The sequence below is a fragment of the Coturnix japonica genome, chromosome 4 (genome assembly GCF_001577835.2).
Source record: "Coturnix japonica isolate 7356 chromosome 4, Coturnix japonica 2.1, whole genome shotgun sequence".
NCBI classification, from domain to species: domain Eukaryota; kingdom Metazoa; phylum Chordata; class Aves; order Galliformes; family Phasianidae; genus Coturnix; species Coturnix japonica.
In genome coordinates, this window is record NC_029519.1 from 51,285,033 (window position 1) to 51,301,506 (window position 16,474).

Genomic DNA, 16,474 nt, shown 5'->3' on the forward strand with positions numbered 1-16,474 from the left:
GAAAGTCCCAAACCTCCTTGTGGCACAGCAACCGTCACTTTTTCACACCGCTGACCACATCTGGTTCCTCCAGAGGCTGCTCTGGGTGCAAAACAGAGAGATTAATTGAAGGGTTAAGTACTTACAGCACAATGTTGCCATTATTTGTTAACAGGTGTTTCCCCCCCTCCCCCAGTTCTCTGCAACTTTCTATACACTCAGCCAGTAAGACGTGCTACAGTTTATTCAGCTCTCATACTGCACTTGTTTCTCCAACAGCTGATTTCAGGGGCAATTTGAATGCTGTCCCATTTCATTTGGGCCTACCATGAAATCAGTGCGAGCCCTGAACAAAGCACCACAAAGAATTCAGTTCTCACTGATGACAATACTTTTTTATTACAAAGAATAACAAAGTGCTTTCCACAGGATTCACTTAATACAGAGATGTTAAGAAATGTGATTTTTTTACTTTTTAAAACAGACAGTTTCAATGCAATGATTCTTCAGTGCAAACACGGTTCTCCAACATTCTGCTGTGTAGCGTTTCTTCTCTGAACACAGTAGTTCGACATTCAGGCATCAGGTGTGAAAAAGTACCAACGAGTCCATCCTTTAAAAAACAGAGGTTATGTAAAAGCTTTTGAGATGTTGCACTGACCAACAGGAATTACATCAGGTTGCTTACTGCAGTCTGAGGGGACATCTTTCCTTCACACAGTCCTACACACAGATGCATCAAGGTGCTTTCAGTTCTAATAACCATATATACCAATATAAACAACACTATCCATTATAAGTATATAGACAAAAGCAACATTGTCTATATTTTTTGTCCTTTTCTTGAATTAAATTAACCTTTTGCTTTTTAACTGGAGATACACTGGGAATGCCTGGTGCTCCTGATGCCTTGGAACTAAAATTGGATGGTAGGAAGAACACAATGCAAGGACTGTTTACCCATTTCCCCCTCTTCTTGGCACAAATTCACACTTAAGATTTATTTTAACACTTATAATACATACATACAACTTTTTGGCTTGCCTGGACTGAACTGAGTGAAGAAGAGTTATCTTGGGCTGCATATAAAATATATGAATTAATATTTGTAACTAAACTTAAATTTATTTTTTATTATTATTATTTTTTTTTTAATTAAAACACAAAAAAGAGGGCAACAAAATCACAAAGTAGTGAGGGGGATATTTGACCCTGTGTTTGTAAAACTAATGTGTCAGGCTGGTTCGATGGCAGTGGCTGCAATTCCTGGTGAGCTTCCAGGGTGTTTGCCATGGATTTTTGATGGAATTTTACTCTTCCTGCCCTTTGTTCTTGAAAAGTTGTTCACAAATGTATGTACTGCCAAATGTGATGACACGAATAAGGTGTGATCGTCAAGTGAGGGGTATTTTTCTCAAACTTACGTAAGTCTGGTAAAGAGACATAATCAGGTTTTTGAGTGGAGTCTCTGATTGCAGTGTTATATCTCAGATGTCTTTATCACAACAGAAAGCACAGCCACATATCTTTCACTGTTCACAGGACTGCGTTTAGCCAATGTATTGCAATGCATAAACTCATTTGCCATCATCTGAGTCGGCACTGCACTGTGCTTCCCCCTGCCTGGTATTAGCCCAGACAGTGCCGATCACACAGCAATGTTTGGCTGTTGCTGAGTTACAGGTACGTGCCCAGGCTACTCAACAGGGCAAAGCCACCACCATGATGGCAGGGCAGAGGCAGCCACAGGACAGGCTGGGCCTGGCCATGTGCTGGCTATGGGTTGGACATACCTGCATTTAAGCACTACTTCAGAGTGTTCCATTTTCCATTCTCTGGATCTGATTATATCTCAGTCCTTTATTCCTTATGTCCTCTTTCCTTTCCCACAAACAGCATGGAGATTATTTAGCAATCATAAAAAAAAAAAAAAGCCAAACGAAAAACTATGCAAATTCTTATATACAATGGAATGTATGAAACCACAAGAGTGAAAGTGAGGGGGTATTTTACAGACAGGACTGTTTTTCCCCCTTTGCTTTCAGTCAACTCCATTAAGAGATATATTCTTTTGGGTTTTAAAATATTTTAAAACATCCGTGAAGGACAAGATGTGAGTAGTCATCCTTAAGAGAAACAATACCAAACATTCACAGTACGCAACCTTAGTCCAAAAACATACATTAGTCCATACATTACAAATATAGAGACATGAACTTCAAAAGAGAAACTTAAATGACTTCATGAATGAAACAGTCATAGTTATACACATAATAGAAGGTTACATGCATATAAACAGCTTCCTTAGCTTGTCAGTCACACCCTCGATTCATTGTTCCCGGTTCCCTGCACAGACTAAAATCACCGTGTCAAGAAAAAACCCTACATGCTGGGTCATAATACAGTCTTCACACAAGTACCACTGCAATGAGGATATCACACTGACACTTTTCCCCACAAGACAAAAGGAACTGGATGAGTTTCTCTGAACAATAGTTTGATCACAGGAAGAAAGGAAGGATCTTGTTTTTAAATGACAGAATGCTTTTGTAATACAGCCCTTACGGAGGAAAAGAATACACTCAAACCTACCGGTATAGCTATATAAACACGCAACAGTATAAACAGGTGCTCTGCTTTCCAAGGGATCGAAACAAAAGACAAAGTTTACCGTAGGCACTTGAGTAAAGAGCTTCCTGCCACCAGCATGTGTTTGCTGTTTGCTTTTGGAATTCCAGCTGCGAGCAACAAAGCCCTGTATGCAGGAACACCTCCTGTTGCAAAACACTTCCCTGCTACCGGCGTGACTATTTAACCAGCTGCCAGCCAACACAGGTCGCCATTCAGACACACCCTGGGCCTCTGTCCCACATCCACGCTGCCCCACTGGTTCACCAGAGCCTCCCGGATCCACTCGCAGCAAAGGTCATCTGAACATTTGGACAGGGGCTCCTCACAGCGGAACTTCTCATTAGAAAAGCTGAGATTTTCCTGGCAGAGTGGCAGGGGGTGGGCCACAGTATGTATGCATGTGGCTCCCAAGTTAGAGGTGCCTGAGCTAAGCCTTTGTGTTCACTGCACTAAAGAGCCATCAGTTCTCTAATAGAAAAGTCTGTAAGGACTGGGGTCGAGGGCTGTGGAAATATAGCCCAGCAAGCAACACGATCCATGGCGTTGGCATAAAATTTGCTCTGCAAATCCAGTTGTGACACAGGAACCACAACTGGACTACACTTAATTTCAAAGGTCTTTGGATAAGACTCAGCTTGTAGTTGAAAACACTATCTGTTGTTGATTGCCGCTAATATAAAATCGTTTAGAAAAAAAAAATCATTGCAAAAGCTTAAATAGTTTTTCTGTAAATTTTTTATGTTATGTTACACCTGTAAATAAACAGAGTTCCATTCTGAGGTCAAATTTGCAGTCAAATTCATTACTAAAAGTAATATACAGCAAACCATAGATTGGTAGCCTATTTAGTAAAGATTCCGTCTCATTTTACTATTCTCCTTTAAATGAGCACATCCAACTCTGAAATATTCAGTACGCCCTTGGTGTGGCTCCTAGGGAGCTAGAGAAAATCTTGCACCACTTCTTCAGTCCTGTTCTCAAGTTTGCATTGCCCACGACATCCAATTAATTTTGCTGCCTATTTTGGAAATTAGTCAGTTAAGGCTACTAAGTAAAATGGCCACTTGATTTCACTACAACCTTGTCTTGCAGGAGGAAACAAGACTGATCTGCTTATGTATGCAAGTTCCTAGTTCGTGCTTGGCCTGCAGTGCAGCAGATGAGGAAGGCGTTAACAGCTCCTGTCTATTATCAATCTGGTTGTTCAGATGCTTCATGCAAGAGCCCAGAGGAAGCAGACAGTATTCTAGCAGCACTGTCTGCATTGGCAAATTCCCAAGACTGCAGTTATAACTACTTACAAAGCCCATAAGTTAACCAAATATTTATCTTTAGGAGGAGGGATGTGGAGAAGAGCAAGGAAAAAAATAGAGCAGCAGGAGCTAAGTACATTTCCAAAACCGAAGCAGAGCTACATTAGTCCATTTGGGATTGTGATTCCTCCCTTACCCTAAACAACAGCTGAAGTCTTGAGTGAAGCCACTAGCATTAGCGTACAAGCAGTTTTCTGGATTCCTTACTTCCTAGAGGAAAGCTTGCCATAAACTGTACTAGGCACAGGTGCTTTTACGTGACAAAGCTGTCTCCACTTCAGAGCATTTAGCACTGGAGGTTTCCTAGCAAACCTCCCTCATGTCAATCCAGCTTTCTGGCAGTAAACTAGGAAATTATGCAGATTCAAAGAACAAACAGCACACAGTCCCCCAACAATGAAACAGGACACTCACGTCAAGCGTCCTTTTCAAACCAGACAAGACATTTTCACTATGCAAAACAAGAACACTGCAGGAATTGGGAGTGTAGGAGAAATAAAATGCCAGTAGGGGGACTAATGCCCCAAGAGTGTAGAAAAGGGTACATTACTTTGGACGCAGTTATGTGACGAGTATCTATTTTCTTTTGATGTGTGTGCCCTGTCAAGACATAGCAGGACTACCGACTTTGCTTAAAATTCATAATTTTAGTCCCTCTCACACCGAATCTCCAAAGTTCAGCAAAAAACAATTCAAGCACTGCAACTTTTGATATGCCACCCATTTACTTAAACATCCATATCCACTGAGACCGTGGATTGACAGAGTTAAAATACAGAATCCAACAGTGGGCATCTATAAAATTTTACTGTTGTACATAAATAATGACAAGGCACAGGATAGCAACCAGTCCGAGAGCTTGTAAGCCGACAAACCAGAGCATAACCCAGAAGAATATAATGATTACAGGTTCTACTATCCGTTCTCCAAAGTACATCCTTGTGAAGCCTATTCTGATAAGACTTTTGTTCAGTCCGCCGAAGAGAGTCCCCATCTTTTTATAATCATCTATTACAGGCTCTGTGCTGTGGTTTCTTTGTTCTTGCTGGACCTGCAGACAGAAAACAAAAATAAGAAACACGTTGTATTATCAGTTCTTATTAGTATGATCCATGTGAACAAGTCTCACCTGCTTACATTTTAACCTATAAGATATACATGCAAGAAAGCTACTCCTTATATCAAGAAACTGAAAATGTGATACAGCTTGTGAGGTAGGTACAATGTTAAGGATGAAACTCACTGGTCCATGCTCAGAACACCTGAAGTAACACAACAAAAGCATGCCAGCCTCCTTTCTAGAAGGTATCTGTACCACATACAGCTCTCCCACAGAACCTTCAGAACCACAGGAACAATTCAGAACTAGTAAGAATGAACTGTTAAGGACTTTGCACTATATCTCAACTGCAGGGCTACCATCATCTCCGACAGAAGGACAGTGAATTAGACACAGAAGAGGGCAAACATCCATCCTGATGCTGGCATGGAACACAATTCAAGGAATGAAAGTGAATATGGACACAAAGTGATGTTACAAAGACAAAGTGGGGTAGGAAGCAAGTTCTGCAGGGTTTCTAAAAAGAAAAATCATGGTGCTAATTCATATCAAGGCAGGAGAACATCTTTAGATGAAGATAAAATGGTTAAGTACCACTGCAAAAAACACGCACCAAAGATATTGATTCAACATGTATATTTTAACCAGATTAGAGCTTGAAATCCCATCTCTAGTTTCCCAATGTCCAGAGATCCATTGCACAAAACCTTATTGCCTCATGTTTGTGTACAACAAGTTGAGCACATTTTCAAGACGCAGGTTTGCTGATCCTTCCATTAGGCAGCAATGAAAACACAAAGAGCAGCTACTCATCAATATTTCAGTCAGCTGATCGATAAGTCCAACAAATTGTCTGTAAACCTCATGTGCAATTAGTCAGTTCCTGGAGCCAAAGCAAACATGCAACTTCAATTACGTCTTCAAGGAGGAAAGCCACCCTGTGTCCCTGGTTACATGGCAGAGACTCGGCAAGAAACAGAAACCCTACCCCACAGCAGTACTGGACTCTATGATAGACAGCAAATAATAGATGAAGTCCCATTCCTGCAGAAAGTCACTGACTGAAGACAAAAGGAAGCTAATATTTTGTTATAAGCCAAACTTAAAGCCACAATATGTAACCCTCTGTCTGAATGGAGGTCGGGCAAATCACCACACACGATGCTGAAAAATAAAGAGCCCCAAACAAACAAACAAACAAAAAAATCAGCATGCAGTCCCTCAGCTTTGTGCGCCTGGGCAATTTTTTACTTGCATATTCATAAAGATTTTGGTTTAAGTTTCAGCACTGAATCCCAGAACAGGAAGAATACAGGAAGCCTAAACTGTAATGAATATTGTATTCAACTTCTGTGTGGTTCTACAGAAGAATCTAACCTCTGAGAAACCCAGTGTTTTACACCATGTGCTGACAGCCACCCACCTCTTTTCTCTTCAACCTGCTTTTCAAGCACAGGTCATTTTCCTCCCCCTCAGTGGCTATGAAAACTCCAGCTTTCAGCATTTTGCCTTTAATTGTACTCATCATTCAAGTAACCATTAATTTCTCTTTAATTCCAGTGTCTCCAGATCAGCTTTGTCAAGAAAAGAAGAGGCAAGCTCAGGCTTACAAAGCAGACTCTGGATGACAGGATGCTTGCTGCACTGAGAGCCAAGTGTTATTATGGGAACTCTCATTCCTCTTCCCTCAAAGATCGTGTGGAGATGAAGCAGAAACATGAAATGATTAGCCTAAGTGGTATATTGATTGCAACAATTAGCGAAAACGGAAAGGATGCGCTGGGAAGGAAAAATACATTTGCTTCCTGCATTCAGATACCATAGGGAGCACAAGCCTATGGGATGGCAGAGGGATCAGAGAGCAGCTCTCAGTGGGACCACTGCGGAGCTGCAGATCTGTAACATTTGCTTGAGGAGTAGCTCATGCTTCAATCTAGCAGCCAGTGCAACCAGGAGGGGAAAAACAAGGCAACAACAAATCCCATCTGTGCCTTGGGGCTATGAACAGCACTCTTCAACATGACAGAAACCCTGGCACAGGGTGAGCTGAGCACAGGACTGGGGAGGACACCAGTGGGCACACTTACATCAGCACCCTGTCAGCTGGCTGGCTGCTGTACCAATAGCCGCACACTGAGAGCATCTCTCACTGCTGCTAGGAGGTGATCTGGGACTTCCCTGGCCTAGTCATACTAACTGGATAAGCTGACAGCAACAATGTACGTACAGCCTGTTAAAGCAGGGTACAGACACAATGTTGCTTCAGTGCTCTGGGGTTTTGTTTTACATTTTTTCAGCTCGCCCTCTCCTTCTCAGATAAAGGTGGAGTCACGAATTCCTACAGCCATTACACAAAGCTTGCTTCTAGCAAAAAAGACTGAAAAGCACATGCTTAGTTACAAAATAAGTGTGAAGTCCATTTTCCGAATGCTTTAGACAGCTTACAAAAGCTTTCAGGAAGATAATGGGAGTTTGCAAAACTTTATAGTCTACTGCAGCTGATTCAGGCTGAGTATGCCTTGCTCCAGGCAATTCTGCCAAAACAAGTGCAACTGGAAACAGATGATGGCCTGTAAATCTCAGACCGACCAGTTGTTTTTCCCTACCGCATAATCATTTCACGCTCTGGACAAAGCAGGTTTCTTCAGAGGTGGGACTAAAACAGAACGAGCAGGGCAAGCACAGGTAACATCACAATACTCCAGAGAGATAACAAGTATTAAATAAGTATTAACATGGCAGTTCAGAGTTCTCTTATTAACTTCCACTGAGATAGTAAAACTGCACAGAGCCACACAGGCGTGCCAGCAGCCCTCAGAACCAAACAGCTCCTCCTTTTCTTCCAAGAGCACTTTAACAAAAGCATTTATAGAAGTTTGCTGCCTTCAGCAAACACACAACTCCCAGCTGACTCTTAACTTCCATTGGGCTGCTTTTTTGTACAGAATCAGCCTGCAGCTAGAAAGACACAGCCACAACAGCAAAACATGGAAATGTGGCTTCATTTTACACGTAGTGGGACCATCCACCCACTTAAGCAAGTTTCGTTAGTGAAATTCTTTACACGAATGCAAATCCACTGTATATGAATTCGTTGCCTGTTTCTTCTTCAATTTATATTCCTTTAGCACGTTCAAATTAATAGCATAATGTTTTACACTTTCTCCTTTTTAAACATGTGGTGCTTAGTTTCTATTTTTGACTTTGAATTATTTGCAGCTATACACAAGAGTTCTCATGAGGAACCAAAGGGGAAGTGCCTGTGCCCTGTCACACTCCTCAATACATGCACGCAGGCCGCATCCTGCGCACACCTACTGCAGACGTCCAAGTGCTCCGTTTTCAGTTGTCTTTTCAGATGTTTGGTGCCCCAGTTCCCCCCCTACACACACAGCTACTAAAAAAGAGGTATTACCATCTGCAGAGTTGTTGCTGATCATGTCCTGTGGTTTATTGGCAGAAAGGCTGAATCTGAAGATCCAAACTCTGTAAAAGGCGACCAAAAGTACCCAGCTGCTAAGGCCACATGGCTGCAGGTTAGATGCTATATGGATAACCTGCCATATCTCTTCCTGAAGCAGATGCCAGCAAATCCACTTTTTTCCCCGGGTTAAAGTCTCTAAAGAGCAGACACTGAGCACAAGTTCCCACATCCACTTCAAGTGCTTCTGAGAAAATCCTCCCTTGTAAGTCAATGTTTCTCTGGGCAAGTTTTAAAACAACAGAAAAGGTGAAGTCAGCTCAGCCCTCTGAATCCAATGAACATCTGGCTGTGGCTTCACCAGTTATGCCTGTCGTCACCGCAACACGCAAAATTATATGTATTTTGACAACCACTTTTGCTTTTGGTAAAATTCAATCACATTCACTCAAACCCACAGCTACCTCAGTTTGCATGAAGCCCGTGTTTCCCACAGGAAACACTCACTCTGCCCTGACAGCAGTAGCTTTTTGAGCTCATCTCCTTTAGACCAAGACTGCTTTGGCCATACAGAGAAAGCAGAGATCCCCACAGAAAACAACCCCTTCTCCTAAAAACCACCTCAGAAATGCTTCACATACTATTCCTTAGGAGAGAAGGATGAAGGTAGTGCTGAGCTTCTCACAACTGTTTAAGGCTGATCTCCACCTGAACCACCTAACTGCAATGCACCCTGCCCAAGGTCTGTTTCCCTCTAACTGTTGAAAGAATTCAGTTCCCTCCACAGACAATTTGCTGCCTGTATACAACGGCTTCCTGTGCCCGTGGAGGACACAGATCTGAAGGGGTCACATACACTGCCAATGTGACTACACAGTTCTCCTGCTGTTAATCCAGGAGCGTTGAATTACAGAGCTAGCATTTCTCCTTTTCTGCAGTCAGCACCACTAGCTTGCTGAAGGACAGCAAGGGTTGCCTTTGTACAGCACCCAGATGTCCTTACACTGCCCTGCTGGGATGGGCCTGGAGCTTCTCCCATGCATGCAGCCGGGCTGCAGCTGTGGCACTTTCTCCAGCAGGTGATGAAGAAACTGCCAGCACGTAGCATCCCACATGCAATGGACGTGGTGGGCTTACTACCCACACACAGATCATATCAGATCTAAACCAGCACCACTCTGCGTGCTCCCCAGGCTCCCACCTGCTGGACCAACTGGGGCCCTCCATCCTGGGGGGAGGGGGACAACAAAAATGGTCTGACAGCAGACTCATGCTGGTGTCTCCTGCCAGCCTCATGGAGGCCTCCATAGACTGTCCCCTGCCACGAGGCTAATGTGACAAGTGAGATGCGGCCACCTGGAAAAAGCCAGGAGTGAGCTAGATGGAGAACCATAACCTGTATAGCTCCAAGGTGGCTGCAATATTTCTCACCCTTGCAACTTTAGCACAACCTACCAGCTCCGCTTTGCTGCTTCAAAGAGTGCTGAACAAACAATCTCCAGCAACGAAAGGGAAACAAGTCTGATGGTCTGGGAAATAAACCACTCTCCATATGTTGTGGGTGATTTTACCACCCACCAGATGAAGCTGGTGATTTTACAGTTACAAAAAGGCTGCTGGGCTGGTGGGGAAGAAGGAAAGGAGAGAGAAAAAGGAATCCATAAGGTTCACCTTAACACAAAAGAAGCAGTGTCTCCAAATTGTTTCTAACGTGCTTCAGGTGATAACTGGTGACATTTGCTGTTATAAAAGTGATTGCAAATTTAAGACTGTTTTTGTTGTTGTTACAAAAGAACCTCCTTTTGAGTTTACTAACAAATGTGATTAACAACTTTAAAATCAAACGTTAAAACATTTGTAACCAAGAAACACAATGATTCACCTACACGCATAATGGGGACAGGTTGATGGTTGGATTAGATGATTTTAGAGGTCCTTTCCAGCTTTAATGATTCTATACTTCTTCAGTATTTAAATGCTCACTATCTACTTTACTTCACTCGTGGTTATTTTTACTCCATGTAACAGGTGGCGTATCTGATAGCTGAAGCTCACGTGTACTTCAATGTCAAAAAGCCACTAAGACTTGACTTTAGCAACATGGGTGCTTAATGAGAAATATACTCCAGTATTTTTGAAAGCTCAACACTGATGTTCAGAAGGCAGCCTCGCAAAGTCATCTCTTTTAGAGGATGCAAACTACAACTGAAAACGCTTTGAGCTTGATCGAAAGAATAAGAAAAGAAAGCAGGCAGGTGACAGAAACCATGCCAACAGAAACCACAAGCTCCCTTCCCCTCCAAAACAAGAGACCAGCTTCTGTTTGGTACAACCATTGCACATGCCTGCACGCAACAGAGATCACGGAGGGCCAACATACCCAATATTCCTTGTATTCAGACAGCTGATTGCCCACTGTATAGCCATGGAGAGACTTTATGTTTGCTCCAGAATTGCAAATACGTTCACTGGAAATCTGATTTTCTTCCTCTTCTACTGTAGCAGGAAGAGAATGGTATTCATTTGCATCATTTGTCAGCATGAAACCCGAAGTCTAGCATTTGGCCTTGTGACTAAGTGGTAAAAAGATGTTGACACTCAGCCAGCACGCTATTAAGCAAACAAACTTATTTAAACTGCCTGCAGAACATCAACCAGGCTCATTTCGCTACGCTAACTTTAATCTGATATTAAAATATTAAAGGATTGATAGATTAGAAAAGGAGGAAAAGAAAGTCATGCATCTTTTCCAGATGAAAAGGTGGTAACAAGTTCATTTTTTTTTCCTCTAGAGAGAACCAAAGAATAAAAGAAAGTAAATAGCAAACTCAAAAAGCATGGAATAAAATGACTGCACAGTACTTTACTACTACCCAAACTACTTTACAATAGCTATCAATAAAAGTGGTGTTCTTAAACTAAGACTAACAGTGAAAACTTGCAAAACTAAGATCGAGTTAGTGTTTATTTCACAGCAAGAATTTAGACAACACTGTTTATAAAACAGAACCGAGATGTTGCTATAGAAACAGGCAACAACATAAGAAAGTCAACGGCAATGTACTGGCTTTATTCAGCTTTCATGGCAACTGAAGTTTAGGATCAACAGTTGCCGCTACAAACTTCTATCCGTCAAGAGCAGCTGTGTGTCAGGGAGATGAAAAGGTTTTTCAAGGCGATGAACTTCTGCATGTGCAGAGCAGATAAAACTCCAAGAGCAATACAGCTTTTAGCTGATAAACCATATTGCAGTCCCAGCACAGAAGGAAATGGGAATAAAAAAATAGGCCTATATTAAGACACAGAGAATGAATCTGCTGCTGTTCCTGTACCTTGATCCCCACTGTGCTATAATCTCACCCAGAGATCAGACCAAAAGTCATTTCTAATCATTCTTTTCCTTACAACCTCAACACTTATTTCCACAGGATACGTTTCCCCACTAAAAAATGGTCAGCTGGAGCCAGAAAAAAGGTACAACCCACGGTACATTCAGCATGGTGTAAACCCTCTGACTTGCTGCAGAGCAGCAATGGTTAATCCTTCCCCTTAGGGAGGATAAACTTCTGCACACTTCTATCTCCTGGCACTTTTATCTTTGAGCAAGGAGGATCTTCATATTATGGAAGCAGGGCATACTATGCTACCTCTTGTAGGCACTACAGGTATGTCTGAAGGTTGTACTTGTTTTGTTTTTTCTCCAAACAATGTCAACTCTTAGAAAACTCACTGTGGTGGGGAGTTGGAATGTGATGATCCATCCATGCAGTCCCTTCCAACCCAAACCACTCTATGATTCTGTGATGATGCTTTTTCGAAAGTCATTATAAGATACTACCACACAGGAACTTTTACAGTACAGTTAAGGTGTTAGCAGATCCAGAACAAAGCCTGGATTAGGTCATGCAGCCAGTTATTGCTCTTTTCAGTTCAGAAACAAATCCTAACAACAACAAGCAGGAGAAGCCTACAATTTTCAGATTAACTCAGCACAGAATGAAGTAGAAATAAGCTTCTAGCCTTTGGCACCACAATTTCTGTGCATACTAGTATGTTTAAAACATTCTTGGCCTCTACTGACTTGTGACTAAAATTATACAGTCCATGAACAACACAGCATGTACATAAGAGACCGTGAAGCCATTGAAAGCATCAGTTAATTTTGTCTCTGCTCATTCTTTCCATGCTGGAGAAACACCAGCGATACAGCAAGTTGGAAACATAGTCAAAAAAATCAAGATTTGAAAACCTCCAGCTAAGACATCTCTACTTCCTTCAAAATAATTCTCAATGGGAAACACCCAAAACCATTTACAATGGAATGACAGAATAGCTTAGGTTGAAATGTACTTCCTCCTAAACCTCCAAATGGATAACCCAGTTCCAACCCCCTGCTGTGTGCTGGATGGTTGTCCCCCATCAGGTCAGGCTGCACCTGGTCCTGGACACCCCAGGGATGGGACACTCACAGCCTCCCTGGGCAACAGTACCAGCACCTCACTGCCCTCTGAGTGAAAAATGTCTTCCTAACATCTAACCTTAATCTCTTCTCTTTTAGTTAAAGCCATTCTCCCTTGTTCCATCACTATCAGACAGTGTAAAATCTTGCTTCCTTCCTTCTTGGGAGCTGCAAGTACTGAAAGGCCGCTGAATAGTCCCTCTAGATCTTAATCCATCTATTACAAGATAAAACACCCCACTTACAGAGATCAAATGCTATTCAAAATTACAATCAAACATTCAAAAAGGTTAGAAACTCAGGTTAATAAGGTGACTGTCTAAGCTAATTTATCTATTTCAGAACACACATATTGCACATTAACTCCACATTTACACATCTTCTAGGAGGGAGTGATGGTCTTAGTTCAGCTGTGTAACAACACTTTGGATTCTGTTTATCCCCAACCAACTGGAGGTGGAAATCCTGCCTGGAATTCTGCCATTGCCTTACACTTTGATTACAAGATAGTAAAGCCATTAAAGCCTACACAAGCAATATACTCCCATTCCTTCTGCTCTTAAAACATAATTCTCATTCTTTACCTGCACAGTAGGCAGCTTTTTGGAAGCCCATTTCTCAGCTGTTTGCAGCACCTAGATACAGCATGAGGCTGTGCATTGCATTTGCCACAGCTTCTTCACCTTCCCATGGGCACTACGAGGCCTGCTCACCTCCCGGCTGACACCACCGTACCCTCTAACACATGACTTCTGCCTCATCTTTCGTTATAACACACTCACAAGTACTTCACCTGTCTACTCTTACTTTGTGCTTTAACCCAATAAGGCTTATAAGATAATTACACCTGCAGCGGTAATAAAATGGAAGAGCATGACCCCAGTTCTTCAGTGCTTCAAAGACTACCATACAGGTAATCATCCTCATCTTTGCAAGCAAACCTACAGAGAATATTAATCACATCACCATCCTGTTCAGCTTCTAAATCTAATTGAGGCAGGTAATTTTATAGCCTAGTGCAATAATGAATTCCACAGGCCATGCTCTACATTTAGTAATACATCCTTCAGTTCTTCTAGAAACATACCTCTTGGGGACTTCATTACACAGCTCCATGCTGACATTACTGCCAACATCTTCAATGCAGTATCAAACCTACGGGGTCTGGCCTTTCGTAAACAGACTCCCTAAAGGTTATTCTTAATTTGAAAAAGATAGTAAAAGGGTGTATAGATCACTTACATCCTGACTGCCCACTCCTGCACTGGGTATGTGACCTGCTTGCTCCATTTCCCAGTGGAGGGCTTGGAGGCACAGCCTTATGCAGTCACTAAGCCCTGTGTCTTCCAGAAGCACAACGCTGCTGGTTGTGAGGTCACACAGGTGTTCTGGGTGCTGCGTTCAGCTGTTCCCAGCCTTCTGGTTCAGCAAAGGCATAACGTTTTTTATATGAATTTTCCACAGAAATAATGAACAAATTCAATCAACAGTGTGAACGTTACTTTGGGACGTACTCTGGTGGCTCCGCTCGCCCCTGTGTGGATCTCAGCCACAATCCATTTCTCTCTCGTTCCCGTCCTCGAGAGATTCACAGTGGATCACTACACTTCAGTATTAAACATATCTCTCACCGAGGGGTCCATGAAGGGGCACTGGGCACGGCGCTGCCGTCCGAGCTGCGGGCAGCCCGTGCTGCAGCCAGGCAGCCAACAGGCATACCGAGGAGAGACGAGGCGAGCTCGGAATCGAACCGATCCATTTCTCCCTTAGTTACGATACATCCCGTTCAACAAGGCAGCGAACCAGCGGCACGCTCCTGCGGGTGCCCGGTTACCAGGGACGGCGACAGCGCCCACCGCTCCCAGCGCGCTCCCGGTCCGGTCCGTGCCCAGTACGGGACGCGGGTGGCCCCGCTGCGCCGCACGGTGTCCGGGAGGGGGCCGGTGCCGAGGGCCTCGCCCGCCCCGCACGGCTGTTTGGCTGCGGGTCAGCTTCCCGACAGCGCGGTAACCGAAAGCAAAGCCGGCACGGCTGCGGGAACTCCGGGGAACTGGTTTTCATGGCTTACACAACGCGGACGCCGCCTCGCAGACCGCTCTGTAACTGAGCGGCACTCCGCCCCGCAACGCGCCCGCTCCGCTCGGGACAGCCCCGGCCCGGCCCTTCCCTCCCGCTCGCCCCGGCCGCCCCCGTCCCGCGGCACAGACCTGCTCCTCCGGGCTCCGCCGGTGCCGGACGGGCGCCGCCCCCGCCTCCCGCTCGCGGTCCCCGGGTGGCGGCAGCAGCTCGGCCGCCGAGCCCATGGCTCCTCGGGCGGCGGGGGCGGCCGCTGACGGTAGCCCCGCCGGGGTGGCGGCGGCGGCGGGGAAGAAGGAGGAGGAGGAGGAGGGAGCGCCGCTTCCTCCCGCGGCGCCGAGCGGAGCCGCACGCTCCCGGCCGGCGGCGGCTCCTCCTCGCGGCGGGGCGGGGCTCGGCGCGGGGCCCCGCGGCGGCCGCTCGGGCAGGGCCAAGTCGCGGCCCCGCGGCGCTGAGGGGGCGCTGGGTTGTGGTAGCGCCTCGGGTCGGCGCTCCGCGCTGCCGCAAGCACGAAACCCGAGCGCGGACCTTGCGCTGAGAGCCGCGAGCACGCCCTGGGAGCGCAGGGTGCTACCGGAACGTTGGTTCCAGCCCGCTCCAGGAGCCCGGAGTGGGGCGAGGGGAGGCGGCAGCGGGTGCGGCGAGTCTTGTCTCTGCCCCTGCAGCGCCCGGGCACCTGTGGGTGCTCCTGGTGGCGGCCCAGCCCCGCGGCTGAAGGGCCGGGCTCCGTTCCCACGGGCCGTTACCAGAGGGGTTGTGTGACAGCTGGGGTCGGTGGAAATGGAGCGTTTGTACGAATTTGGTCCGACTTTCTGTTAGATGGGTGCGGACCCCGCTGCCGTTTGTCTGCACTCCACCCACGTTTTGCTTTTCCTGCCGTTATCGAACAGCAGTAGCTGCAGCAAACAGAAATCCACCGCAGAGAAGCACCCAGCCGATGGTGCCTTCCTTCTCCCACTGTCCATCTCAGAAAATGCCAGTATAAATTCTGGAGTGATTTTAGTGATGAGCAAAAAGCCACGTAGGGTCAACAGAATCACTTAGGTTGAAAAAGACCACAAAGTTCATCGCATCCAATGCCAACCCATCCCCACCATGCCCACTAACCACGTCCCTCGGTGCTACATCTACACCATTCTTGAACACCTCCAGGGATGGTGTTTCCACCACTTCCCTGGGCAGGCTGTGCCATTATTTTGCATGTAATAAAGAAAAAACTTCTCCAGAGGGGTGAAGAGGGATCCTTTTGACCAACTCAGCTGCAGGTCACTAGGGAGAGTCAGAATCTCCTGACAAAATCTGTAATTAATTTTCTGGAGAAATGTGAGGTTCAATAGGATGAAGACTGAGTGCTGCAGCTTTGCTCAGACCTAGGCCGAGCACACCAGCCCAAGTACACCAGCCTTTCTGAAACGCTTTTCTGGACCACAGTGGTAGTAACAGCTCTAGCCAGGTTTGTGCTTTCTAGTTGTAGCCATACTAGATGCCTGGGTTACTTCTTAAGAGCATTTTCCTGGCTTCCAAGGTTCAAAGAC

General features: G+C 45.0%; 1 protein-coding gene across 3 annotated transcripts; it reads right to left on the reverse strand.

Annotated features, from left to right (window-relative positions):
* Positions 1 to 352: 352 nt before the first annotated feature.
* On the reverse strand, positions 353 to 15,311 carry FAM241A (family with sequence similarity 241 member A). Of its 3 annotated transcripts, none has more exons than XM_032444238.1 (2): positions 15,071 to 15,311; positions 353 to 4,974 (listed from the first exon to the last, which is right to left on the reverse strand). In XM_032444238.1, exons 1-2 carry the CDS (start codon positions 15,164 to 15,166, stop codon positions 4,729 to 4,731), a joined length of 342 nt encoding a protein of 113 aa, XP_032300129.1. In that variant the 5' UTR covers positions 15,167 to 15,311; the 3' UTR covers positions 353 to 4,728. The 3 variants fall into 3 exon arrangements, with proteins under 3 accessions (XP_032300129.1, XP_032300130.1, XP_032300128.1); XM_032444239.1 differs by lacking the exon at positions 15,071 to 15,311 and adding an exon at positions 14,106 to 14,297; XM_032444237.1 differs by lacking the exon at positions 15,071 to 15,311 and adding an exon at positions 10,785 to 11,073.
* Between the last annotated feature and the right edge of the window lie 1,163 nt (positions 15,312 to 16,474).

Bases quoted from the DNA above. Each gene is read 5' to 3' on its own strand.
- FAM241A (XM_032444237.1), bottom strand. From the start codon at position 10,946: ATGCTGACAAATGATGCAAATGAATACCATTCTCTTCCTGCTACAGTA. The intron at 4,975-10,784 runs GTATGTTGGCCC...TTCTGTCTGCAG, and splicing joins CTGAATACAAGGAATATTGG to GTCCAGCAAGAACAAAGAAA.